The sequence below is a fragment of the Pagrus major genome, chromosome 16, assembly GCF_040436345.1.
Source record: "Pagrus major chromosome 16, Pma_NU_1.0".
NCBI classification, from domain to species: domain Eukaryota; kingdom Metazoa; phylum Chordata; class Actinopteri; order Spariformes; family Sparidae; genus Pagrus; species Pagrus major.
In genome coordinates, this window is record NC_133230.1 from 2025791 (window position 1) to 2053753 (window position 27963).

The 27963-nt window shown below is 42.8% G+C and overlaps 1 protein-coding gene across 1 annotated transcript; it reads left to right on the plus strand.

Annotated features, from left to right (window-relative positions):
• Positions 1 to 111: 111 nt before the first annotated feature.
• On the plus strand, positions 112 to 27652 carry syt16 (synaptotagmin XVI). Its single transcript, XM_073483077.1, has 8 exons — positions 112 to 133; positions 327 to 473; positions 13236 to 13409; positions 18483 to 18710; positions 21626 to 21864; positions 24684 to 25145; positions 25221 to 25410; positions 25886 to 27652. Exons 1-8 carry the CDS (start codon positions 112 to 114, stop codon positions 26197 to 26199), a joined length of 1776 nt encoding a protein of 591 aa, XP_073339178.1. The 3' UTR covers positions 26200 to 27652.
• Positions 27653 to 27963: the final 311 nt, after the last annotated feature.

The window sequence follows — 27963 nt, forward strand, 5'->3', positions numbered from 1 at the left end:
AAATGCCAGCAGGTATTAAACAAGTCAGATGTTGGTGTTTTTACGAAATTGTGGCTAAATGTATAGCATTAGCTAATGATTTTAGCCCTAGCCCACTGATGGATGCACAACATGTTCAAGGACCGGGAGCAATGTTAGTAAAAGATACAAAATTCGCCTTTTCCTTCCTAAATTGTGTCAATTTTCGCAAATTAATTCGAGAATTTGCGTACAAATGGCAAAATCAACGGATGAAAATCACAACATGAATTTAAAACTAACACATTTTTAGAAAACGACGCGAACGTAAGCCGATGAAGTGGCGACGTTTCCCACGGTCCGTGAAGGCGCCTCCGCGCAGCGCTGTGTGGCTGCGGATCTGCGGGTCTGGAGGACGAGGAGCGGCGGGGACGCTGCTGCCTCAGCTCCGGTCATCACGCACCCCGGTCCCGCTGCCAGTGTGACGGAACCAGCCGCAGCCATGGCCTCGGACAGTAAGTACGACCGTCTGCTCGCCGTGTGTCCGCCTCTGATCACGTTTTTTCCCGCATCAGTGCTGGTGATGGAGGCTGTTTTCAGGCTGTGATGTGGGGATTGTGTGATGAGCGGCAGGATGTGTAGGCCAATTATCCTATTATACCCGATATTATTGTTTCTCTGCATTTTAGCCATATTATTGATATTTCAGGGCCTGTGTCAGCCTCATATTAAATATATATGCATGATATTCCTGCTGTATTCCTGCAGGGGCTCTGACTGTGTAACACTCACTGGAGAGTTGATAGTTGCCTCATCATGGCCACTTCATGAAACCTATTTCTGTGTCTCCTCCAGCAACATTATAATATATTCCCATCCAGGTTTGAATTATTTTAAGATCTCCCCAGTGTGCTGTTTTATAACAGCCCACAGGCCTCGCTCCATTTTGAGTTTAAAGGGACCCTGTGGTACATTTTTCTGTGCTTATTATTATTAATAATCTGCCTCAGTCCTTCAACAAACCCTGAATTATTCCACATTTTTCATATATTCTTGCCATTAGTCAAAGTTTTTAAAGCCAGCAATGTACATATAGCATCAGACTACCAAGGAACCTTAAAATATTTCACATTTTGTATATATTTTGGACATTATTCAAAGTTTTCACAGCCAGCAATGCATATTTGGCGTCAGCTTTTCAACAGTAATCATTCATAACGGGAAGCTCTTCAGATCTGGCCTTCTGTCGTTATTAATAATCTGCCCTCCAATAACTTGCATGAATATTAGTCTTCATTCAGGCATCATTTTTGAACAAAGGAGGCTTTTAAAGAGAAGCATCCATCCTCCACATTTTATATTTTCATACTTTATATTATTTAAAACACCTTGTGAAGGACTGGACTGGATTTAAAAACTGACTGAACACTTGGAGCAGACGACTTGAGTCACATGTCTGTTTCCAACCAATCCTGAAGTGCCTTCTGACGTCACAGCCGTCACCTTCTCTACACTGTAAACAGAGATTATCAACAACAAGATGAACTTCTTGTTCCTTGTGAAACAGGAGTTTAACATTTAGTTGGTTGTGAACCTGATCGGATGTTTTTTAAGCTCTTCCACTGGAATTCGCGTCTGCATGAACCCCCTCACAATGGTACGTTTAATTAATTTCCTTTACTCTTTCTTGGATTCACATATTTGATCAGTAATCATAATAATTTGTGGTTTTCAGAAACGAGCATCAGACTTTAAATACCTTTAAGAAGTCCAGTTTTACTAGTTGTTGGGAAATAACGTGCAGTATCTCCCTGTCATCGTCATTCAAGCCAGTCGAGCCAAAAAGACTTTGCGGCATCAGGAGTGTGAATGTAGTGACATGTCTAAAATAAACAAAGGAAAACCACAGAGGAGCGAACACCATCTCATAACCAGAGGGGAGCCTGCAGGAAGAGACAGAGGCCCGTTCAGACAGAAGAAGAAGAAGAGGAAGAAGAAGAAGAAGAAGAAGAAGAAGAAGAAGAAGAAGCCACCTGTCTGTTTCAACTCATCCAACCGTTCAACTAGTAACCACAACATCACCAGACTCCCTTAACAAATCGCTTGATTTTAGGAGTTGTTCAGTGAGGAGAAACTGAACAGACTTTGTGAAACGAGTATGACAAACTCTAAACCATCGGTGCCTTCTTGTAAATTCAGCATTAAATGCAAAACATGAAGTTGTTTGTTTCCTTGTAAAAAGAGTTTCAGCCTCACTGAACCAGCCTGTCTGCTCCTGAGTCCCTGCAGCTGTTTGAACACGCTGTTTAAACTCATTTAACCATTTACGCTAAATTTATGAAAGAAGAAAACATTTTCTTGATCGTTAAAATGTCAAATGTTACAAATACAGTAAACAGGAACCAATATAGGCAATGTCTTTGACACCCGTGGAGAAAGTCCCCAGACTCCCTTAAGAAATTGCTTAATTTAGTGAGTTGTTGAGTTAGTTGAACCTTTATAAACGTTGTGAAATGCCGTCTTTGACAAACTCTTTATTATTTGGATCTTCTTGTAAATTCGGCAGACGTTGTACATGATGTTCTTTCTTTCTTTGTGTGAAAAACATTCTCCCGGTGAGTTTATTTTCATATAGAGCGTGAAATTGAGCTCAGATGTGGTCACCTGACATGTTGTTCATACCGGGTCTGAGCTGCCTCACCCTGACGTCGTCGTGCAGACAGGTCGAGTGGGATTTAGACGAGGTGTATTGGTCAGAAGGAGAGCGAGGTGTGACTACGGGCAGGTGAACAGCAGATTAAACGCACTGATTCCACTGAAACAAGCTGATTTTTTGCTGTTTTAAACGCTGGTATCACTGTGGCTTATCATAAACACCACAAGTAAACACCAGTGTTGCTGAGAGGAGATGCGAAACAGCATCAAAGATTTCCTCAGCGTGCTCCATTAAACAGTAGGAAGCAGTCAGCCGCGTGTGTGTTGCTGTTTCTGGTTATTGTGGCCTACTTACAGGCTGATTCGATGTCTAATTCATGGCTCTCTCCTCCCCTCTGTGGGCTCAGACTGCTGGCTGACGGGCTGAGAGAGGAGAGAGCTCTCGATCGAGACTCATGAGTAATATTTAATGCTGCTGTGTGTGTGTGTGTGTGTGTGTGTGTGTGTGTGTGATTCGCTGTATCAGGAAATTGAAACCGCTTTGAATCCGTGTTTGTTCCTGTTTATTTGAGGTCCGGGGCCTGTTGATGGAGCTGACTGACGGGAAACCGGACGCATTTCGCTTTCACTTTGCTCTGCAGGATGATCAGAACCACGTAGAGATTTCTCAGAGGTGTTTGGTGAAAATTACGACGGGTGAAGTTATTCATCCGCTGTTAAATGTTTTCACGAGGGGGCATTACGACTCCCCAACCAGCCGACAAGCACTAAACCCTGATTATGAGATAAAAGAGGCTGAAAACAAGCTCTGTGGAGGTGCAGGATGTATCCCACGATCATTTAGCAAATCAGAAACATCCCCATAAATAATGTTTTAAGTTGCATTTCTACCCAAAGTACTTGGAAAATGCTACTTTTTAGGGAGCGTTAAAGGTCTTTCAGCATCTGTTGTCTGTGTTTCCAGCAGGGTCTGAAAACCAAAATCAAAAATGAACCCATAAGTTTAAGAAAAGACATTAAAAACTACTCAACTTCACAAGCAAGCTAGCTTGGTTGCTAACATAACAGAAAGCTAAGCTAAGCTACTTTTACTTTGATTCATCTGCTGATTATTTTCATGATCCAAAACCCAAAGACTTTTTATTTACTGTCGTAAAAGACAAAGAAAAGCAGCAAATCGTCACATTTGAGAAGCTGGAACCAGCTGATCTTTGACATTTTTGTTTGAAATTTGAATGAAACAATTATCCAGATGTTGGCAATAATTTTCTTTTGATTGATTAACCGACGAATCAACTAATCGTTGCCGCTCTCGTCAAAAGCTCCTGAAGAATTGAGGAAGAGTTAGTTAGTTAGACGCTAAGGCTTCCAACGAATGATCGACATCACACTTATTGTCGTCTCACTCGTGTTCCTGATTTGGGAAATTGTAATTTTTGAAATCAGATCCTTCATTGTAGCAGTTCTGGCCTTTACCGTCCGACTCTGCAGTGTTCGGCGGGCGACTTTCTCCACCTTCCTCTGTGTTGTTGTGTCTCGATGGTATTCAGGAAGAGACGTCCGCCTCGCCCAGAGGGAGGCAGGAAAGCTGCGTTGATTGATGGTTTGTTCAGGACGCAGAACTGCTCCGACTGGAGATTTCAGTGAGAGGAGAAAAGAGGGATGAAGGAGAAAGTTTAGGAAGGCGAGACTCAAGTTTATTCTCTCGGGAGGTTGATAGGACGTATAAAGTATAAAGGACGAAGGAGGAAAGAGTAGAGAAGAAGGAGGTGAAGACATGACCAGCGAAGGAAGAACTAACGGGACGACCAGGTCGAGTGGCAAATGTGAGCTTTACATTTTACATTTTACTTATTGCTGAAAACTAGAAAACACAGTAACTGAGCCCAGTTTCTCATTTAATGTCTTGATTGTTTAGTTTCACCTGCTTTTATTTCTACTCTCTGATATCGACGATACTGAAGCAGAAGATTCAGATTTGGGCTGTTTTAACAGGTTGCATCTGAGGTTGTGTCACTTTACTTCAGCTGTGTGATGTTCCAGGTACGTCTGTGATCTCTTTGAGGAACTATTACACATTAAAACTTAAAGGATAAGTCCACTGTTTCCTGCAAGATCAGAAATAATTCAGGATTTATGGGTTCAAACATCCATTAGTGAGTCTCAGCACTGCTCTCAGCCAGAAACTCAGCCTTTTACCAGCAGATGGCGCCTCAACATCAGTTTTGTAAAGCTTTGTTTTGTGGCTCTGCTTCCTCAATTTCAGTTTATTGATCAGTATTCCTAAACTGATGGCAGAAAGTCATTATTTGACTGGCTAATTCTCATACTGTGATGTTTTAGACAAATACAGTTTCAATATCTGAAGGTTAAAAAACAGACACTGTATGGAGTCATCACATTATTACACAAACTGATGACAGTTACAGTAAATAAAGACAAAACATAACATAAAGATATGTTTTGGAGAGTAAGCGTATTTAAGGTAACACTTACGAAAGACAGAATTCACTTAATTTGAATCAATCCAGTCCAAATATTTGCTCAAAGTTAAATAAATGTTTTTTAGAAGTGAGTCCAAGTAGTTCCTGTTCCCAACATCACCGTATTGCTCTGCTACAACTCAAGGATGACTTGTTCGCCCCAAATCACATTATATTGGATTAATTTATTTGTATACCAGTACAAGTTTAGTATTCAGAAATGTTAACATCGTACCGAAAGAGAAAAGAGGGGTTTTGATATATAGTTGATTTATTGTCAATATTTTACAGTTTCTGCACGGACGCAGGACTTTAAGAAGGTTGATATTACAGCATCACATGAACGTTTTCCTACACGTGCTTTGTTTTTAGTTGCGAGCCAGCTAGCTAGCTAATACACCAGCTAGTAGCATAGCTGTGACCGGGCCTGGATGTATCATCACATCTGGATATTGGACCCAAAGATGTCACCTATTCAGTCCAATGAGAAACTGCTCGCCTGGTGCGTAAACACCAGAGAAGTTTCTTGCTTCCAGGCGTCATGATGCGTCAGCTACCGCGCAGAATAAGAAGAGTATCCAGGTGTTATTTAACAGCCATGGACCGGGCGTTATAGAGGAGAAAATACAACAGAAACATCACTCTTGACTCATGAAAATTAAATCAAATATATGTTAAATAATCTGTCCTGTGCGCTGGGTAGTCTCAAGACAACTAAGAACTGTCTTCATGCTTTAGTTGAGCAGATAGTTGTTGGAGAGATCGTTTCAGTGTGACGACTTTGCAGATACGCGGCTCACAAACGTTTCCTCATTAAAGGATTGATATAAAAACACATTATAAAGGAGGCGTTATGTGTTTGATTATAAAAGCAGCCTGATTGTAGCACCTGTCTGTTCGTTCACCGAACAGTAACTGGAAGTTTTGATACTTCGTTCTTTCCCAGTGAATCCTCCTCCAAGTTGTGTTTTTTTTCTACCTTCTTATTCATCATCTCTTCATCTCAACCCTGAGATGCTCTTGTCCTCCTGGCCAATCAGGACGAACAGACAGACAGCGCCATGGTAACATGAGACCTTCTCACATGTGGGTGGGAAAAGGCACACTCATTATACCTTAATAGAGCCACTGGGCTGTTTCCAGGGAAACTATGATTTTCAGGTGTGTGTGTGTGTGTGTGTGTGTGTGGGTTTGAATCAGACATGATGTGCTGATGTTTCTGGGTTGATTCGACCTCCCGGCCCGACAACAACAACAACAGCTCGGCTGTTTGTGTGTTAAGTGCAGCGAGGTCAGTGAACGTCACATGTCAGCTCCGGAGGTTCTTGTAACAGATGCAGGTGTGATCAGTCTCCTCAGGGTTGATGGTTTAATGCTTCCTGTGGTTGTTTTTCATGTAACATCTCATCATCAACTGGTGTCTGTGCTTAAACATTTTGCACAGTGACAGAAGAAGCCTCCAACTGTGAGTCAGGCATGTTTTAACGTCTTACGTGTATTTAAAGTTTTCTTAATGGTTGCAAAGATTAGAAAAATCTTCCTATTACAGGAGCGATTCATAAACATTTAGCTTCATTGAGTCAGAGGCAGTAGACGTGTTTCCATAAAGCATTTTGAAGAATATCGCAAAATTGGAAAAAACGCTCTCGAATTCGCAAAAAAGTTTGTTTGCTCGCTTGAGGTGGTTTGTGTCTTTTGCAAATCATCTCTGACGCAGTGAACATTCAGCTTACATGACTGATCAGCTGTTTCCTGTCTGCAGTATCATCATTGCATTTCTTTGTCGTCTCCGGACAGCATGCAACATGGCCGAGTCTCGCTGACATGCAAGAACAATCATACCCTGCCCTGTCGAAAGTCATTCCTGAAGACCTCTCTCCATCCTGTCTCCTGGTTTGTTTACCTCTAGCCTCTGTTTACTTCCACATCCACGCCTGACGTAACCACGTAGCCTACACCGCGTCATCCTCTGATGGAATTACACGTTACGTAGCCGATTCACATTTTGATTTATTTGATTTTTTGACATTTTACGGAAACATGGCGAGTGTCGATAGAGGAGAGGATAACTCCCCATTGATGCATTGTCCAGGAAATTTAAAGCTAGTAGACTAACTTCGATGTTAGCTTCTCCAAAAGGCAAACATCACTGTTAGCTTCGTCAACAGTTATGGTTTGAGCCTTTCACTATTGTCATTTCAATACCAACCTTATTTTGAATTTAGGACAGGATCTGTGACTCATTCTAAGATAAAACAGGATGTTCTTCTAAACGCAGCGAGGAAAAATGTTTCCGTAACACAAAAAATATGAGGCTAAGTGTGATCCAGGTCGTGTTGCACTGGATCAACTGTCATTCAAAAACCAAGCAATGACAAGAAAAACCTGAAGGGAAGAAGAAATCATCTTCTCAACATCCAACCCCGTGATAACAGGCGCACGTCACTGTTTTGGAAAACCTTTGTTTTTCACACCCACAGCACACAGACGAGCGTTTTCAGATTTCTCTGTGGGAGTGAAAAACGCCTGGTTCAGCGAGGATACAAGGACGAAAACAAAGAGGAGAAAAACAAGTTTCAAAATTAGCACGAAAACACAGATTTATTACGACAGAGGAGTAATCCTGCCCTCTGAATTCATTACACAAAGACTGAGGACGGTCTTCAGCTGTGTGTTATAGTAATAATCTGTCGGCCAAAGGTCAAGACACACACACACACACACACACACACAGGTCCTGAAACTAATTACCTACATTAATGTGACCTTACAGCGAACTGACAGAGACAGCAGGGGCTCCTTTTATTCATCGCTAAAAAAAGAAGAAAGAAAAAACTACAAAGCGTCTGGTTCGTCCTCTTCACCATCTCTCATATCTCTGGTTAATGAGCGGTAACGACGTGGCCTTCGACGCTGCTGCTTCTTCTTCTTCTTCCTTTCCTTTTTTTTTCTCATCCTAATCTGACGCTCACATCAAAGTGCTCTCTTTTCTCCTCTGGAGCTACTCACTTCAAAGCCGGGGTGGAAAAGTCAGCAGCTGCATAGTAATGAGGGGATAAGGATTTAGTATTCACACACACACACACACACAGACGCACACAAACAACCTTTTCACAACCGAGTCTGATTAGCGATTGTGAGATTTTTTATGCTTCGATCTCTCCATCTCATTAGCCTGATCTGATGCGTCTCGCTGACTTCTGGGTCACACCGCCTCCCTAATCCTTGTTTGTACATTAATTCATTAAGTTTCGCCTTTAATACGTTTTCACGTTCGACAAACTGGTTCATCAATACGCTCCATTTTATCTCCAGCTGACTCCCTGCTGGGTGCATTCATTAAATTCACCTCTCACTGAGATTATTTAAGATTTAGATAATATATTCTGATGTAAATATTGTTATCTACGAGTGAGTGAAAGAAAACTGATCAAACATACAAGCAGCAAATTTTGCTTTTAATTCCCGAACAAAACAAAGTCATCGCTGTTTATCATCATCATGTCACTGAAACTTCAGGAATCGTCCTCTCTTCATCTCTCCGCCTGAAATATTAAAATCAACCCTTTTTTTAATGGATGTTTTGATCCAACATGTTGACGTGGCGTGCGTGGGACTGTAGTAAGAGCGATACTTGGCATTTAAAGAGTTTGGAGGGTGGTGTTTTATTTTTTTTCCTTTCCAAAAACACAAGAGTAAAAGAGAAAAAGATTAAATTACACTTTATTTTGGTCAACATAAGCTACTAATGTTCGCAGGTCTACTTATGTTAGACCAGGAGTTACTGTGTTGGACTCTCTCAGCTTAGTTTATGTGTTGAGATGTGTTTCCAAGACTTTTTTGTGGAAGTTAAACATGTTGTTTGAGGGAATATTTTGGTTTATGACCAAAGTAAGAAAGTAAAACCTGCAGAACTGACAAACATCTCCATCAGCTGCTAAAATGTTAGCATGCTAAAGCTGCAAAGCTCTAAAAAGACAGTAAACAACTAAACATCTGCATATTTGCATGCTAATGTTAGCGTTTAGCATTGAGGCGTTGCAACAGACTGGCATTGACGATAACTGTGATAATTTAAAAGCATTTCTGCATTTCTGCATTCTGTATCCAGCATTTCTGAAAGTTGCTCATGCTTGTATCCAAGGTGAATTAGATTTGAAACAGGTGTTAAGACGACAGCTTTGATTGTTTTTCTGGTGCCTCCTCTGAATAGTGTATTATATTTTCATTTTTATATATATATAATTTAGTCGAGAAGGTTGTCGATTGAATTGGTCATTGTGTTAGTCAATTTATAGTCAATTAACCCAAAGATTAAGTAAAAATCTAAGAACATTTTCCCATTCCAGCCCCCCAAACGTGTAGATATGATGCTTTTCCTGTTTTCTCTGGCCGAAAATTGAATATCTGTTGGTGTTTTTGATTGTAGGGACAAAGATTGCTATTTCAAGACGACACCTTGTGCACTGGGAAGTTGTGATGTGCATTTAAAAGAGTAGCTCAGTTTATTTATGTGTGTTAGAGAGAGCCGAGCAAACACGGCTCTCTGCATTTGAAATGAAGTGCGTTCATGTTTGAGTCCTGTGTGTGTGTGTGTGTGTGTGTGTGTGTGTGTGTGTGTGTGTGTGTGTGTGTGTGTGTGTGTGCAGCAGGTGTGAGGCCAGACCTTGACCCGGGGTTTCTTCCTGTCCATCTGGACGCAGACAGTAGGAGGCTCTGAGCCTCCAACACTGAGCTCAGTGTCTGACTGTCAGAGCAGCTGAGAGGGAAACTCCACTTTTACGGCCGCACCCGAACACACCGTCCAAACATTTACTGTCGCGCTGTGTTCATCCCGGCGGGGGGTTTCATTTTGTATATTAATTCACAGACTTTTATTACCTTTTTTCAATTATACAAGTCTTGAAACGTACATTAGTCACAGCTTCAGATACATTTTAGATCGCTGAGGAAAAGTTATTTCAGTTTGTGTCTCAGTCGTTTCTCACGCTATTAAAATAGTCGACATTTGCTCTGTTGCATGGCAGAACAAGTTAGTGGTAACCCTTTTTGCTTAGTCAAATATATGTAGTAAATGTAGTAGAGTGTGAAACAGACATTATTCAAGCACGTTAGCTTGTTAGAGTGCTGCTGTGTGAAGGTTTTGCACATGAAAGCAGCAATAGTGGACTGTTTTTGGCAACAGACCGAGCTGTAAACAACACTGACAAGTTGTGGCGAACGTGTTAGCAAACATTATTTACAGATCCAGCAGTCATGCAGCAACGTTTCTTTAGAGAGGTGTCAAGTCAAATATTACCTCTCTTTCAGTCTCCAACAACTTCTGAGAAAACGATCTGTGTCTTTAGCTGCTGAACGCTCCACTATGTTCACCAGCTAGTGTCTAACTTTGTGCTTGATGAAAACAGTCACCTGCTGCTGCTGGTAACAAGGTTGACAAAAGTGCTGAGACTGGACCCAGCGGTAAATGTGCTGTAAAACCAAAAACAGGAGCTGTAAGAGGCTAAAATACTGTACTGTACAGTAGCCAGAATAAATGCTAACTATGTAGGTAGCACGTTTCTGCAAAACCACACCCATGTAGGGACATTTCCTTGCTGTGTTTATGGCGACAGAACAAGTTTTCTACGCCAAGTCAGCTGTTCAGGCCGATGTTTCAACATTTGTTAGAGTGAAACCACTGGTTAATTTTGAGCGACATTGCATCATTTTCTAGCTGTGTTTGTGGCGACAGAGCAGCTAGAGACCTCTGTTTGAGATGGCATCTCAGCATTTGTAAGCGTGAAACCGCTGGATATTTTTAACAAGACGTCGGGACATTTCCTTGCTGTGTTTATGACGACAGAACAGCTTTGCAGCTTGCGGCTGCCAAGCCAGAGACCACTGTTCGAGACAGCACATTAACATTTCTAAGCAAGAAACCGCCGGATATTTTTAACTAAATGTTCCAGCTATGTTTCTGGTGGCAGATTCAGGTATTTTAAGCCAAAACATGATCTTTTCCTCACCTTAAACAGACCATAAGCACAACATTTATGCCAACATTTATTCTGGCGACTGAGACTTTGCGTCTTGTTCTTCATGTTGACGTGTTTCCAGCTCGAGACTTAATCTAAGATCTGAGACACAAAATGCTGGTGCCTGTGCATGTGAAGGCAGGATTAAAACATTTACAGATGCTGTTGCACGCAGTTTAAGCCAAGACAGCGTCATCGCCACAGGAGCCAGCTGCTGTTGTTGCTCATTATTTTTGCCACCGAACGCACATAAAGTCACCGTTTGCTGTGGATGTTTTCTGTGTCGATTAATGAGGTACATCTGTAGTGCGGGGGGAGATTCAGTGCCTTCAAAATGACAGAGAGAGACATCAGAGTGAGAAAACAAAAGGTGGCGTGTGAAATAAACAAAACATCATAGTATTACATGCTCTCACACACACACACACACACACACCTACGCTGCTGAGTCCTGTCTTTGGCGTCGGCTCTCAGCAGGATGTGTACTCGTCTCCGTTCGCTCCCATTGATTCGGCTCCGCTCTCTGAAATGTTACCGTGGAAACGCGAGACGGCGACCCCCATAATGCATTTCTATTCATCTGTATGGAGTCTGAGCCGCCTCATTGAGATCAGAGTACTACGCCTTGTGTCACCGTAACTCTCTCTTCGTTTCCCTCCATCTGCACATCAGTTTCCCGTTTACTCCTCTGTTTTGGTTTTGACTCGTCCTCACTCCTTTCTTTCTATTTTGGGCCAGATGTTTTTCTTCCTCTCTCCTCCCCTTCGTTTCTCTCTTCTCTTATTAATCATGACTTCTTTCTGCCTCCACTCTCTCTTCCCATCCTTTCTTTCTTTCTTTCTCTCTGTCTTATATTTTACTCGTCTTTTTCGGTATTATTTTCGGTATTTGGTAATATTTGCACGATCTTTTTAAATGTTTGCACAATAGAAGAAAATAAGTCGTGTCCGTGGCGTGCACATAATCCCACAATGCAAGAAAATTACCACTGTACGTCTGTGAGTCTACACCTGCAGTAGCTGCGATTACATGCACCCTTTTTTTCATAAGATTTCAGGTTAGTGTTACGGCTAACGTCCAACACCGATCCATTCAGCATCATCTCTTTTGTACCTTTTTGATGGACTTGTTTGAGTGGGTCAGTACCTCTTATGTTCCCATCTTCCAGGCTTCCAATATTGTTCAGTTCTTTAAGAGTTTGTGCCAAAAACAAACTCTCTGCAGAGATCCAGTTCAGCTCGGAAGAAGACCGTCACTATGCAAAAGGGATCAGAACTTCATGTAAAAAGTCTATTAAATCCAACAGCTGTACTGTACTTTTGTCTTTCTTTGTATTTGTATTCTCAGCATCACTAACCGGGAATTTTAACTGGATTGAGTTGAAATTTCTTGGATGTTCAGGACGAATAATAAATCATCTTTCACCCGACCGTCGACTCTTTCACTCTCAAATATTAATATCTCCACTGTTGTAGCCAAATTTGGATTCTGCCTCTCACATGTTGAAGTTATTTGGTCGTGCAGATCTCGTTAAATATAGCTGCAGAGTGGAAAAACCCACTTTATAACATTATTTTCTCCCAAGAAGGATTATTTTGATTTCTGTGAAATTATTTATTTTCATTGCAGACACCTGGCACATTTTCTTTGTTTTGAACGATTTATAAAAAGCTTTATATGATCGGAGCTTCAAGGCGTTTGGAGGTGTTTCTATTTATTATCTTGTTTGTTATAAACCAAACTATTAGCCTCAGGGATGTGTGACAGGCATAGCAACAGTAGCTAAGAGGGGCGGGACTTTTGCTTGGTAAAATTACCCTTCATGTGCTCTTGAGCAAGGCACTGAGCTGCTGGTTCAGCTCATGAAACCAGCTGGGAAACTGTCTTCAGCTGTTTTTTTTTTTACACTGACTCTGCTCTTGAGCAAGGCACTGAGGGTAACTCAAATACTAAAGTGTCACTCGTTCTGTCTGTGTGTATCACATGTACCATGCGTACTGTGTGTGTGTGTGTGTGTGTGTGTGTGCACGTGTGTGTGTGTGTGTGTGTCCAGACTGTCTGTTCGTGTGGTCTGATCAGTGTGTCATTGTGTGTCCCCTCTCCCTCTCCCTCCTCCTGCCAGTCACCCCAGAGGCCATCGGCTTCCTGTCAGCGGTGGGCGTCTTCATCGTGGCGTTGGCCGTCCTCTTCCTCTTCATCAACAAGAAGCTGTGTTTCTCACGCGTCGGCGGGCTGCCCTGCCTGGAGCAACATGGCCGCCGGAAGAAAGGACGAGTGGGAATCCGCCAGGGGCTCGGTGAGTGACAAAAACTTTAACTCGCATGTCGCATGTCTAGAATAAAAAGATCAGCCGTCCCGACCGAGACTTCACTGAACTTGAACCAGCATCCCTCTCCGGGAGTGAGAGTCAGACAGGGTCCGCTATTTACTGATAGCGAGCAAAAAACTTTTTGTCACTTTCCACGATGCATGGTGGGTCACGATCCCAATCACAACACTTTATAACAGCATCAGTATGATTATAAATTAGATTTACAGGTGAAAACACGGCAATAACACATGATCTCAATGCTGGAGCGGCTCGGTCAGTGTGAACAAACAGAGGCGGCGTAGGGGCGAGCCTTCGTTGCGGCGATATTGCAGAATCTCTGTGTGAAGTTGATCCAAGAAGATGTATAACCAGATGTTAGCGCTCACTGATGCTGGGTCAGACATATTTTATCCCCCACATGCAGTTGACCCACATGTAGATGTCACCTCTCCCTCAGAAAGACAGTAAATGTTGAGCTGACGACATCCAGAAACTGTACAAGTCTTAGTATTTTATATAAATCTGTTACAAGTGAGCGCTGTCTGCTTTCTAGTGAAGTTTCACCTCTTATATAACCTGAGAGATCTCAGCAGGAAAGAGAGGCGAGAGAGTGACTCCTGTATGCATTATGACTCCAATTAAACTATTGAGTAACGGAGAGGGAGCGTGGGTGAGTCTGTGTTTGTACAGTGGTTTCTGTGGGCGAGTTTGTATGTATGAGAGAAAGAGTGGAGTGAGTCAGCCACATAACTGCCACACAGCTCTGCAGCAGCACGTAATAAAAAATATTAACATTATAAAACCTTGAAGAAACAATTCAGCGGAGAGGAAACAGAGAGAGAAAAGGACACACAGTTTGTTTTGTGTTCAACCAGTCAAACTATTTCTTTCCTCCCACTTGTCAAACACTGCTAACACCCACAGCAACGCTTACTAAAGGTCAACAAAGTGTTAGCTAACCCGGCAAAGTTAGAAAATACACCCACAGCTGTCTTATAGTCAAGTTCAGTCCTATTTGTTTCAAACATACACAAACAGGAAAGCTTCCTGACGTCGTGTCGTCACAGCTCCGACACTGAGATCTGTTTTCACAGGCTGCATCGAGGCAGGAGATGTTGTGATTTTCTTTTTTTCTTAATTGCAAAAACAATATTGTAATTTAAGCTGAACAATGTTGTTTGTAAAAGGAGGAACCTACAAACTTTTAACAACCAGCTTGCACGAGAAAACTTCTTTTCTGAGAGCAGAAACTTCCTGGAGTCTCCGCCGTTTAATACGACACCGCTAACAACAACAGCAGAGTGGCTCGTCTTAATCAATTCATAGTGTGATGTCACAAAGTCACGGAATTAAAGGCGGGACTACTGACGAGGCGTTTCAGGAGCAGTATTTTCCGTGGGAGAGAGGAGCTTCTGATGGTGCAGACTTTGACCTTGTTAACTTTTAAGATCTTTAACATGCACAAGAGCTGATATAACACAGGACGATGTACTGTAGATACGTAGGGTTTAAGTCTACTTCTCCATACATCTGCCGTAGGCTTCAATAGAGCTGGCACCAAAGTCTGGCAACAAGCACTGCATTCGAATGTTTGTTTTATGACATAATGAGCCTTTCTCGCTGCTTCTTTATGCTAAGCTACATAAACAGGTTGCAGGATGTAGCTCCAACATGTAGCGGCCAAAGTTTCTCAACTAAAAGCACATTTCTTCAAAGGTTGAATTACTCTTATATTAATATTATAAACATGTTGTGTGGAGTATCACTTCAGTGTTGAAGTGTACAGAAAAAGCTTTGACAGTAATAATTATGAGAGCTTCCTCCATGTGGGCTGAAGTGGGTGAATCCTGCAGGCTAATTTCAATGTGGCTGAGCACCTGTGAGTCATTTCACTCGAAGATCAAAGTTTGGATGGAAATCGGCGTCAGTTTGGACGCCGCTCAGCTGAAGTAAACAGAACATTTTCTGGCTTTTGATGCTTTATGATCAGATCAGAAAATGACAGAAAGATTAAAGTCACATTCCCACCAGCAGGATGTTTGAACATGCGAGTCAAACACTGAGCAAACACTGCGCTGCTCCGCTTGTTCCTCACCTGCAGCAGGTGGAGTTTCTGGTATTTACAGTCGGTTTCCTGAACAAATAAGACGTCCTGTTTGAAGTTACGCCGTGAAACTCACAACTCAGAATCCTCTGCAGCTTCACAGGACGAGGTAGGAGCTCTTTAGTTTAACTTCTACAAAGAACAACGAAAAACTTTCGTCACTTTCAGTAAATATATGTCTCTTTTCACAAAGTTTAACACAAGGCGGTTCAGCATATTGTTGTTAAATGTCTTTACACAATGTCATGTTGTTGCTTTAGCGTGATAATCCTTAATTTCTGGAATTATCCGGAGGGTTATAAGGGGTATATTATGAGATTAGACTGTTACTGAGTCAACATCCAGAAAACAAGCATTTGTTTGCAACTTAATACAATGAAGTATGATGTTTTCTGTATGAAAGGGAGCGTAAACGTTTGTCTTTACAAACTGAGTTCAGCTGAACAGGTTGTGTCAGTGTTGAGTCTTTATATTGAGTCAGTGTATCGACGAGCGAATTCATCAGTTCAGTGATCAAACGACCGCCTCGCCTCGCCTCGGCTGTGTTGATTTTAAAGATTTAAGCAGACTGTTCGGTGCAACATCAGCTGTGAAATGATTTATATAGAGAATATTTTCTGTGTGTTAGAGATGCCAAACAGAAGGTGTAATTCTTGCTTGATTTAGAAAGTATTAATAATGATGAACTGAGGTAGAACGTCCCTCCCCTTCCGGTGAACCATCATCGCCTCGCTATAGAAATAGAAAAGGAGGAAGAAGCGACTGGTTGTTGTCAGAAAATCAGGCTGCCTGTTGCATTTTCACTCAAGAATGAGCAGAAGTGTGTATTTATTTAAGTTATGGTAAATAATTCTGAAGATCAGAAGGTAAAACATCCAGATAAAAGCAGCGTTTATAGGCTTTAAACAGTAGGTCACCATTCCTGTCCGTCCTGAAAACTATGAAACACTTCAGACAGCACTGAAGCGTCAGCTGCTTCATTCATGCTTCACAATCAGTGGCTCATTCATCAGCTGTGTGGCCACCAACACACCCAACGATCCTCGCTGCTGCTCGTTCAAGAGCCTCCGCAAAGAGCCCCGTTTGCTATAAACGATCTCTGACCGAACAAAGGTTTCAGCTGAGATCATCCATACTTCACAGACATTGTTTTGTCTGATGTTGTGTTCAAGTGCAGCAGAGAAGAGCTGACAGGAAACAAGAAGATGCTTGTGCAACAACACATCAGTGTCTTAAACCGCTCAGCCACCAGGACACTTATATTTACTTCTTAATACAGTGTATATTTACTTAAAAAGGAGTGTTTTTTCAATTGGGTTTGGTTCGTCCCCTCTCCTGTCTGTTTGAGCGTGTATACGTGTTCGTTGAGCCACATCGCTCCACTCTGACAGCCCGTAAATAGCTCGAGAAGACAGAAGTTAAGTGACCGATCAGCCGTCGTCGCTCGCCCACTCGCAGAGCAGCTTACTGCTCTGTAGGTAACCATGGCGATCGCTCAAGGTAGAGACGGTGACCTGCGATTTAAAGAGATGGGGGGGTGGGGGGGGGTCTGGTTCGCTCCATCGCCACATCGCTCATTCAGCTGTTGCTATCCAATTATGGTGAAATTATGATGTGAGAGGAGTGACCCGGCGACCCGCTAACGCTAACAGGTTTTATTTTATCCATCAGGGACAGACGGAGAGAGAGCAGGTGACAGAGAGCGAGCGAGCAGCGGTTTATAAATGTTCTCTCCTCACTTACTTTATGAGTCGTTACTCTCAGTGAGCCGATCATCTTACTACAACTGTAACACAAAATGGCTTTTATATCCTGAACCTTTATATCCTGAACCTTTATATCCTGAACCTTTATATCCTGAACCTTTATATCCTGAATCCTTATAACCTGAAACTTTGTGCTTTCTTTCAACTCGGATCTCCTCTTCTTTCTTCCTTGATGCCTTCTCTCCTTTCCTCTTTCCTCCTTTCTTCCTTCTTTCCTTTCCTTCTTGTTTCTTCCTTTCCTGTCTTCCTGGTTTCCTTCTCTTCTCTCGACTTTTCTCCTCTCCTCTCTTCTCCTCCTCTCCTCTCCTCTCCTCCTTGTTTCCTCCTCTCCTCTCCTCTCCTCTCCTCTCATCTCCTCCTTGTTTTCTCCTCTCCTCTCCTCTCCTCCTTGTTTCCTCCTCTCCTCTCCTCTCCTCTCCTCTCTTCTCCTCCTTGTTTCCTCCTCTCCTCTCCTCTCCTCTCCTCTCCTCTCCTCTCCTCTCCTCTCCTCCTTGTTTCCTCCTCTCTCCTCTCTTCTCCTCCTCTCTCCTCCTCTCCTCCTCTCCTCTCCTCTCCTCTCCTCTCCTCTCCTCTCCTCTCCTCTCCTCTCCTCTCCTCTCCTCCTTGTTTCCTCCTCTCTCCTCTCCTCTCCTCTCCTCCTTGTTTCCTCCTCTCTCCTCTCCTCTCCTCTCCTCTCCTCTCCTCCTCTCTCCTCCTCTCCTCTCCTCTCCTCTCCTCTCCTCTCCTCTCCTCTCCTCCTCTCCTCTCTTCTCCTCCTCTCCTCTCCTCTCCTCTCTCCTCCTCTCCTCTCCTCTCCTCCTCTCTTCTCCTCCTCTCCTCTCCTCTCCTCCTCTCCTCTCCTCCTTGTTTCCTCTCTTCCTCTCCTCTCCTCCTCTCCTCTCCTCTCCTCTCCTCTCCTCTCCTCTCCTCTCCTCTCCTCTCCTCTCCTCTCCTTGTTTCCTCTCCTCCTCTCTTCTCCTCTCCTCTCCTCCTCCTCTCCTCTCCTCTCCTCTCCTCTCCTCCTCTCCTCCTCTCTCCTCTCCTCTCCTCCTTTCCTCCTCTCCTCCTCTCCTCTCCTCCTCCTCTCCTCTCTCCTCCTCTCCTCTCCTCTCCTCTCCTCCTCTCCTCCTCTCTCCTCTCCTCCTCTCCTCTCCCAGTTCTTCCTCTTTGTCACTCCCCTTGTCTCCCTGTGCTCTCCTCCTCCTCCAGTGAACAGTTACGGGGATGATGAAGATGATGGCAGCAGCTCCTCTGACAGTGAAGAAGAGGTCCTGAAGCAGTTCGAGATCTCCGTGTCGCGTTCGCAGAGTTTTCGCAACACGGCGTCGAACAGCGGCGAGCAGCAGCAGACGACGCAGCTCGCTCTGGGCCGACGCCACAAATTCACCCGGCTGTCGGACCAGGAGGAGGGCAGCACCGAGCCGTCGGACTGTGAAGGTGAGCTTGAATCAGATTTTAAATGAACGGGGTCAGAAAGTCCAACAAACACAAAACCAGCAAGATCCTCCACTAATCCATCCCAGTGTCGATGAGCCAAAAGGCCACAAATAACGTTTTTAGTGCAGATTAGAGGCTGTAAAGAGCTCAGAGGGGCTCAGTGTGATTGGACCGCTGTGGCCGGGTGAGTGTGGACAGACAGCAGTTTAATTAGGACACTTGTTTGTAGTGAGTTGGATTCTGGCGTATTAAGACTGACCCGCGGAGGATGAGATGGAAACAAACACCACCCAGGAGTTTTTTTTATACTTCTTTGTCTGTGAAATTACAACTAATGTGATTTTGATGGATGAACGTGTTTCTTATTTGTGGGTTTGTTGAATAATTGATCAAATTAAGGGTCAGGACAACAAAAACAAGACAGAAAATATTCTACTAGAGATTATAGTGGTGCATTTGGGACTTTGTGATATTTAGTTTTATTAATATCTGTAGCTAAATATTTACCTTACATTGCCAAATGTTTCAGTAATGTGGTTCCTAAAATTTCCTTCCTAAAAATTGTGATTAATGATAATCCCAACATCCAGTAAAACATAATCTGGATTATCATCTGAGCCTGAGTCCTGCGGCGCCGCCACTGTCTGGTGGGGATGTTTTACCACCCAACAAACCCAATCAAACTCTCCGGCTTCAACGGGAATAAATGTGAATAAATGAAAAGAGCAACACATCAGACAAGTCGTTACCATTTAAACAGGATAAATTACAAGACTGAAACACAATATGAAAGTGCCACACAAAATAACAGACACACTGATGATTCAGTTCTTCTTAGTCTGACCTGATAGAGGAGGTAGAGGGGTCATGAAATCATTACAGAGAGCCGAAGTGAAGCCGGAGAAACCACCACTAAGTTTCTTCTACACTAAACTACAAACTGACCAATGGACAAGCTGTAAAGTCAGAGTCAGAATAGTTTGTAACTGAAGTGGGCCTGTAAAGACGGACACAAACTCATTGACGTTGTTGTCCTTGATAATTCAATAATTCAAGTTGAGTGAGAAATTGAAAAATCAAGCCTGAAAGAGAAGTTCAAAGAAGTTCAGATTATCGACTGTGGAAAGTTACAGAAATTGTCGAACTCGTCTTATTCGAAATGTCACAGAGATGTGGGTGTTTTTTTTTTCTGAAGGTTTTGGACCATCGGACGAGCACGTCTGAAGAAGTATACTGGCATCTTTAGCCAGCTGACTAATACTGAAACATTTAGAGAAGTGGTGATTGATGTGTGTTGTTCTTAATAATTAAATTGATTAAATCAGACTGGATTAGAGATTGGAAGAGAGTCTGGGTAGATGGGACAGATACAGATGCACCAGTAAATATTCAGTTGAGCTGTAGTTTGTAGTATGTTAACAAACTCTTTATTTGGACCATGAAAGTTTGAACTGGAGCTACGAGTGATTACCAATTTAATTGATTAGTTGATCGACTGAACTTCTTTGATAAACAAGCAAAAATACCAAATATTTTCAGTTTCAGCTTCTCAAATGTGAAGATTTCAAACTGTTCTTTGTCACAAAAGACAGTAAATTTAACATCTTTGGACTCTTAAATGTCTTTTTTCACATGAACAATTCATTGATTCATCGATAAAATAACGGTCATTTAATTTGAGAATGTAAATGATCATTATTTGCATCCCAACCATCAATTTTTAATTTTCAAGAAAGACCAATGAGAGAAGCTAGTGGAACAGCTGCAAAACAGGAAGTGACATCACAGCGACTCCTTAAAAGAGAAGTTGTCACATACATTTCGGTCCCAGTGAGTAAAAAACAAAGAAACTGAAGTGAACCTGCCTTCTTTCAGACCAACAGCTGGTTGTTGGTGTGCGGTGACATTGTTAGGTTCGGGTCACTCCGTCTCAACTGGTATTTATTTTCCATCTCCAACATGTGAGCCGTGCTGTTACACACACACACACACACACACACACACACAGCGGCTGATGACTCACCTCAGCCTGTTGCCATGGTCAGCACTCTATGCAGCACATTGATATAACAGTCAGACCGACCTTAATGATGGTGAATTGGAGATAATTGCTATTGATTGGTCTGAGGTACAGGCTGTTCTGCGAGTGTTTCTGTCTCAGGAAAAGGTCAGCGTTTGATAGATTACACAATATCACCTCTGTTAACACACACACACACACACACTCGCAAACAAGGTTTAGGTAGCTTCTTTTAGATCTCCGAGACTCAATTAGATGGTAAACCAGAGGAGGCGATCACGTCCGGCCGGGTCAGATACTTTCGTATTTGCCATCGTCACACGATTAAAGAACGGCTTTTCTCCTGATAGTTTGAACTAAAGCCAATCTTCTGGGTGATAGTTACAGGTCCATTAACCTTTAATCAGCGATTTCTTAAGGGAGTCTGGGGACTTTCTCCACGGGCAACAAAGAAGTAGCCTGTATTGGTTACTGTTCACTGTATTTGTAAAAGTTGACATGTTAATCGTCAATAAATAATAATATAGCGTTAAAGGTGAAATCAGTTGAGTTGAGACGCACTTTAGACACAGGCGGTTACAGTGATGCCGCGATAATCTGGGACAGTATTTTGCTAAAGAAAGAAACAACTTAATGTTTTGCATTTAATGCTGAATTAACCAAAAGGCACCAATGATTTAGAATTTGTTGTAACCGTTTCACAAAGTTGGTAAAGTTTCTCCTCGCGTAGCAACTCTTAAAAATGTACGATTTGTGAAGGGAGTCTGGTGATATTGTGTTCAGATTTAAAAACCCCAACCCTTCTCGCAACGACTGTCCTCACACCCACAGATTTAAACCCGACCACCAGAGGGCCTAATGCTGACTTTCCTCTCCTGTTGCCTTCCCTCTGCAGAGATGGAGGCTCCGAGCCGGCAGGGTTTCCAGGACCCGCTCTCGGCGGCACTAGAGGAGAGCGAGAGGGCGTCGGCGATCTCTCTGGACAAACCGGCTGGACTGGAGGTGTCCAGCGTTAGAGACAGTCCCACTCTGAGTATGAGGCGACAGGCCGCAGACGGCAGTGAGGACACGGAGAAGGCGGTGGATCTCGACAAAAACGACGGCACAGACAGCTCCTCCACATGGAGCCCCGAGGTACTGCAGCCCGACATTGAGCATAAACGTGAAAAGGTTCATATTGGATCGTTTATGTCAGCATAACCAGTAAGAATCTGACTGAAAACAGTGATTTTATTTCTGTTTTTATTCTATAAGTTCACACGTTACATCACAAACTTCCTGAGAAAACTTCTGCAACATTTCACACGTCTCAGCTCACAATTTCTTTTACCAAAAACTAAAAAAACAAAGACACCAAAGCAGGGGGATTACTTAACGAGGTCAGTGAGTTGACACGCAGCCCTGCTGTTACCCATCATGCTTGGCAGAGGTATCATCATCATTCAGCTGTGAGCGGATTATCACTCTGCCATGTTATCCTCTCAGGTTCATTTTGGAGGAAACAAACCAAACACGGCCCACTGAGGCCTCGAGGTTTCGTATAAATAGTTGATATTTCCTCCGCTCTCCACGCTGCGTTGGCTAACAAACAGAAGCTCATGAATAATAATCAGTGTGTGTGTGTGTGTGTGTGTGTGTGTGTGTGTGTGTAAATAAATAAAGTATGCATACATGTACTTACCCTGTATTTCTGTGTGTTGTTGGGTCGTTGGTGTGTGTGTTTGTGCACGTAGGAGAGTGGGAATGTAAAATCTAACAACCTCTCAGTCACCGAATCACACTTTGAAATTGGGAGCAATCTGTGCAGTAAACACCTCCCACACACACACACACACACACACACACACACACACACTCGACACACACACGCACACACATCCCTGGAGACGCAGGGCGATACTGACATCTAGAAATGCTTCATAAATAACAAATGAGTTTGGATCAGTGGAGCCATGTTGTAGCACTTTTATTTATACAGTTACATAACAGCCCTGAAACCGCTAATGCTAACGCTAGTACTACTACTGCTGCTAATAATAATACCACCCCAACAAGTAGTGATACTATAACTGCAAGTATTGTTACTGTAAACAGACGAGTATTAAAACAACACTGATGCAAACAGTCCCTTTAGATTAACGTATATTCAGCCACATTACATGGAAGGTACCGTGTACAGTATTAAATATATGGTAAGTCATAAATATGAGTTAAAAAGTCAAAATAATGAGATAACTGTTGACTTTTTAACTCATAATTCGACTTTCTGTTTACTTTTTGCAACAACAAATTCATAGTGTGTAAAAGATTGCAAACACATAAATATCATAATTTCATGATATGATTGATTAACTGATCGATAAGCTGTGACGGTGTTGAGGAGGATGAAGTAGTAAACATCCACAGATGCTGCAGCGCGCTCGTCAGGTGAACATCTGTGTTTTATCCTTCATGTGTGGACGTTCTGACCCGCACGTTCGACAGCAGCTCCGTCATTATCTTATCTCCTCGGTGTGTTTCCATGTCGACGCCGACACTCGGCCGCGCTCTGTCAACACTCGACACAATCGATGTTGTGTTTGCTGACTGTAGAGGAGGAGGAGGAGGAGGAGGAGGAGGAGGTGGAGGAGGTCAGGGGGGTTTATTTCTCCTTTATGACCGGATCTCTGCTCAGTTTGTCTCTCTGAACGTTTGAAAGAAGCTTTCAGTGACCTTGAGTCTTTATATTGACAGTAGTGGAAAGTAACAAAGTACATTAACTCAAGTACTGTACTTAAGTACAGTTTTGAGGTACTTGTACTTCAGTTATTCTGTTTTTAATGAATGATTTGAATGCGCAAGTTTTATTTGTAAGTATTTTTGTGATATTTGACTCTTAATCTGAATAAACTGGCACTTCTTTTAAGCATATTAAAAGACATAACATGTATGGAGTCATCTTTCTCATTTCTAGTGCAACAGTCTACCATTTTTGTATGTATTAAGTCCAAATATGAGTGTATATTAAAATATATTTGGCTTGAAAATGTTCTACAAACACTTATTTCTTTAAAATCTCTGTTGTGAAATGATAAGAAGTTGTAGCAAGCAGGTGTGTTTGATGCACAACAGTTAGATTCTGGCTTGAGTATCACCTGAAGATATTTGCTGGAGTTTCCAGAGGAGAGTGGATCTGTTCGTTCAGCTGATAAGATTATCGTCATGCTCGGGGAGTCAGGGGCGACTGGAAGGAATCAATGTCCTAATGATTCTCTGTTTGCCCTCGTTCTGTTGTCGCTCTATTCATATCTCTAAGTTATAAATAGACTGAAGCAGAGAGGCCAGAGGCCGAGAGAAGATCAGTTTGAGTCCTTCAGATTTAGTTAATAATAAGAATTACTAAAACAATAACCACTATTGTTTATTAATTTACAAACAGCTTTTATCTCTGCAGGAATCCTCTCCGTAATGTTGTCAGACACATTCCAGTTTGTCTTTGGATTTACTGCAGTATAAAGTCTTGGCTAGTATTTCTTTAAAGTCCTTCTTGTTGTCTTCACCATCAACATTGACACAAATTAGAAAAACACACGCAAACTGACCAATCACAGAAGGTAGATTACCCTCTCATCTTATATTAGCTTAGCATAAAGACTGGAAACACAGGGAAACAGCTGGCCTGGCCCTGTCCACAGTTACAAAAAAATGCACATGTAAAGGTCTCTAATAAACACATTTTATTTCTTTAATTAGTACAAAAATCAACATGTTGAAAACGATTACTATATGCGGGACTATTTTTTGGATGTAAGCAGTGACTTCTTGGAGTCTTGTTGCCTGGAAACTGGTCGTAAACAATAAATAAATAAAAGAAGAAGGAGATTTCTTCCTTCATTCCTTATTTAGTATTGATGAATTAATAAAAAACGTTTAAATAAATAATATCGATTTTTTTTCTCTCCCTACCTTCTCAGCAGGAGCAGCCTCCTCAGGAGGACGTCTTCCCTCAGCCGGTCAGCTCTTCCCCTCGACCTCCCATCTCTAAATGTGGAGACCTGGTCCTCTCTCTGGAGTATCGCCCCGACACGGAGAAGCTGATGGTCACGGTGGTCGCGGCGCGGGACATCCCCGACAAGGCTCGCAGCGGGATGGACTCCTGGCAGGTGCACATGGTTCTGCTTCCCTCCAAGAAACAGCGGCAGAAGACGGCGGTGCAGAAAGGCTCGCAGCCGCACTTCAACGAGACGTTTCGCTTCTCGCGCCTGGATCCGTCAGAGCTGCACATGTCGGCCGTCAGGTTCAGGCTGTACGCGCTCGGAGGGAGGATGTCCCGCGAGCGAATGATGGGCGAGAAGGTGCTGCGTTTAGGTGGGCTCGACCCGGACGGAGGGAAGATGGAGACGACGCTGGTTCTGGAGCCTCGCAGCAACCTAAAGGTGATTTTGTTGTGGTCTAAAAAATAAGTGTACACTCATTTTTAGACATTTATTTTATTTGTCTCTGTTTGACAGAGTGTGGACTCCCAGGTGAGCCTGTCTGCTGTGTCACAGAGCGACAGCGCCTCGTCCACTCAGTCTCTGACCCACGGTGGCGTCCCCGAGCTGCTGGTGGGACTCTCCTACAACGCCACCACGGGACGAATGTCTGTGGAGCTCATCAAGGGAAGCCACTTCAGAAACCTGGCCATCAACAGACCCCCAGGTCTGCAGAGAGCCTCACACACACACACACAAACACCAGACTCACTCAAAAACACATTAGCTGTGTTTTCTTTCTAATGCCCAGCAGGGGGCATCTCCACTGGTTTCAAATGTGATTCTGATTGTATGTAAGCTTATAAGAGAATGACCCTACTTCTCACTTGATTTATGACCTCAGTAAACAGTTTCCTGATGAGTTTATGGTCTCAGTCTTTAGTTTCAAGTCTTCTTCAACACAGCACGATGTTCATTTTGTACATTATGATCCCATTTAGACTGAAACAGCTGACAAAGCAGGGGATGATTTAGGGCGTGGCTACCTTGTGATTGACAAGTCGCTAATCCATCAGACCCACAAAGATACACAGAGTGTCTCATGTATATACACAAGTGAGAGACATGACAGAAAAGGAAGTAACAAAATTACTTGGTTGACATTTGTCTATTTTATCCCGTCTTCCTCCCCTCTGGTTCAGACACCTACGGGCGCCTGACTCTGTTAAACTCGGTCGGTCAGGAGATCTCTCGCTGTAAGACGTCGGTGCGTCGCGGCCAGCCCAACCCCGTCTACAAGGAGACGTTCGTCTTCCAGGTGGCGCTGTTCCAGCTGTCGGACGTCACGCTGCTGGTCTCCATCTACAACCGCCGCAGCATGAAGCGCAAAGAGATGGTGGGCTGGATCGCACTGGGCCAGAACAGCAGCGGCGAGGAGGAGCAGCTCCACTGGCAGGACATGAAGGAGAGTCGAGGACAGCAGGTCTGCCGCTGGCACGTCCTGCTGGAGGCGTAACGCCACCGAGATCTAGGATTTTTTCTTCTGAGCTGGAAGAGAGTTTATTATGGAAGTTGCAGGATGATGCATGTGGCTTCAGAGGCGACGGATTCAAGGACTTAGCTTTTTCCACGATCGTCACATCTGACTAAAGATGGACACGCATCAAACCTGGCTGGTTATTTTATGTCAGCATGAAGGAACAAATTCATCAGCTTTTGGAGGCTGACACGACTTTAACACTCAGTCTCTTTGTTGAGGAGAATGGAAATAAATAAATGAAAGGAAAGAAGAAAGCCTTCAGCAGGGTTACGTGATAAAAAGCTTGCGATTCACTTGATTGGCAGATAAAAAACAGAATTTCTTTGTCATGGAAAACCTTTATACATCCGAAGGTTTCCTAATAAAGAGCTTTGTGGAGCGTCCGTCAGCCTCCAAGAGGAGCTGAGAATTTGTCCTTCACTTACGGCTTTTATTGGTGAAACAGCTCCGTTATGAGACGGCGGAGCTGCAGTTTTGTTTTTCTAGTGAAATGCTGTGTTAGGAAGTGCACACAAATTAGAGGTCTGTGTGCGTGAGTGTGTGTGTTTGTGTGACTTAATCTAAGTGACGTTTTTTTCTTAATCTTGCTGTTCTTTCACTGGCTGGCAAATCAATGGAGATGCAAACAGAAAATGCACAGTGAGACGCTCAGTTGTGAATGAATGCAGACAGGAAACAGAATGAGCCTGTTTATACCCGCCGCTAACATGGTTCTTGTGTGATCCAAAGAAAAAAGGCCACCAAGACGTATTGTGGTCCGATCAACTCAAACCACTTGTTGAGGTGGTCTGGGACAAGTGTGTCCCCGACAAAGATGTCATCAGCGCAGGAAGTGGTGGTTGTTCTGGTCACAGGACGCCAAGGTAGCCCGGGGCCAAACTCAGACAAATAACAGCAATATCACCAAACTCCCTTAACAGATTGCACAATTTTGAGAGTTGTTAAGTCAGGAAAAACTTAAAAAACTTTTCATTTCTGCCTTCTTGTAAATTCGGCATTGACGACAATTCATTAAGTTGTTTATGTCATTATAAAACGTGTCGGTTTGTCACGGCATCACGCTATTTTTCAACTGATTTCACCTTTTACACTAAATTTAAGAACAATGACAACATTTTATTGACAGTAAACATGTCAAATTTTACAAATACAGTAATCAGTAACAAATATAGGCTGTTTCTTTGCCGCCCATGGAGAAAGACAGGGGACTCCCTTAAAAAAATGCTAAATTTCAATGTTTTTGTGTTCAGGGAAACTTTATAAACATTGTTAAAAACTATCTGTCACACGTTTTACATTATTTGGGCCTTCTTGTAAATTCGGCATAAATACAATAAACGATATAGGCCAATTTTTTGTTGCTAGTGGCGAAAGTTCCCAGACTCCCTTCAAAAATCGCTCAATTTTGAGAGTTGTTTCTTAATTCTTAATTATTTGGGCCTTCTTGCCAGTTCTGCTAATGTTATACATCAAATTATTTCTTTCTTGGGGTAACATCCCATCATGTCCATTTGTCTGTACAGGTTTATTTGCAAATAGAGGAGGGAAGTAACGGACTTAAGAGTGTTCACTTGTGATCAGATCATCAAAGACACATGTTAATACCTGGTATGAACAGGCTTAAAGATGCAACATCCTGAAAGTCTAATATTGAAAATATTCCTGTCACATCCTCTCGACAACACAGCAGCTTTGTTTCAAAGATTTCGGGATCTTTGTTGCAGTTTGTGTCTGAGAATG

What these genes read in the sequence shown, in the direction of transcription:
- syt16 (XM_073483077.1), top strand. Translation starts at nt 112, where the DNA reads ATGTTCAAGGACCGGGAGCAAT. An exon ending in CGAGCCGTCGGACTGTGAAG is followed by an intron (nt 18,711 to 21,625) that starts GTGAGCTTGAAT and finishes TTCCCTCTGCAG; the next exon opens with AGATGGAGGCTCCGAGCCGG. An exon ending in CCTCCACATGGAGCCCCGAG is followed by an intron (nt 21,865 to 24,683) that starts GTACTGCAGCCC and finishes CTACCTTCTCAG; the next exon opens with CAGGAGCAGCCTCCTCAGGA.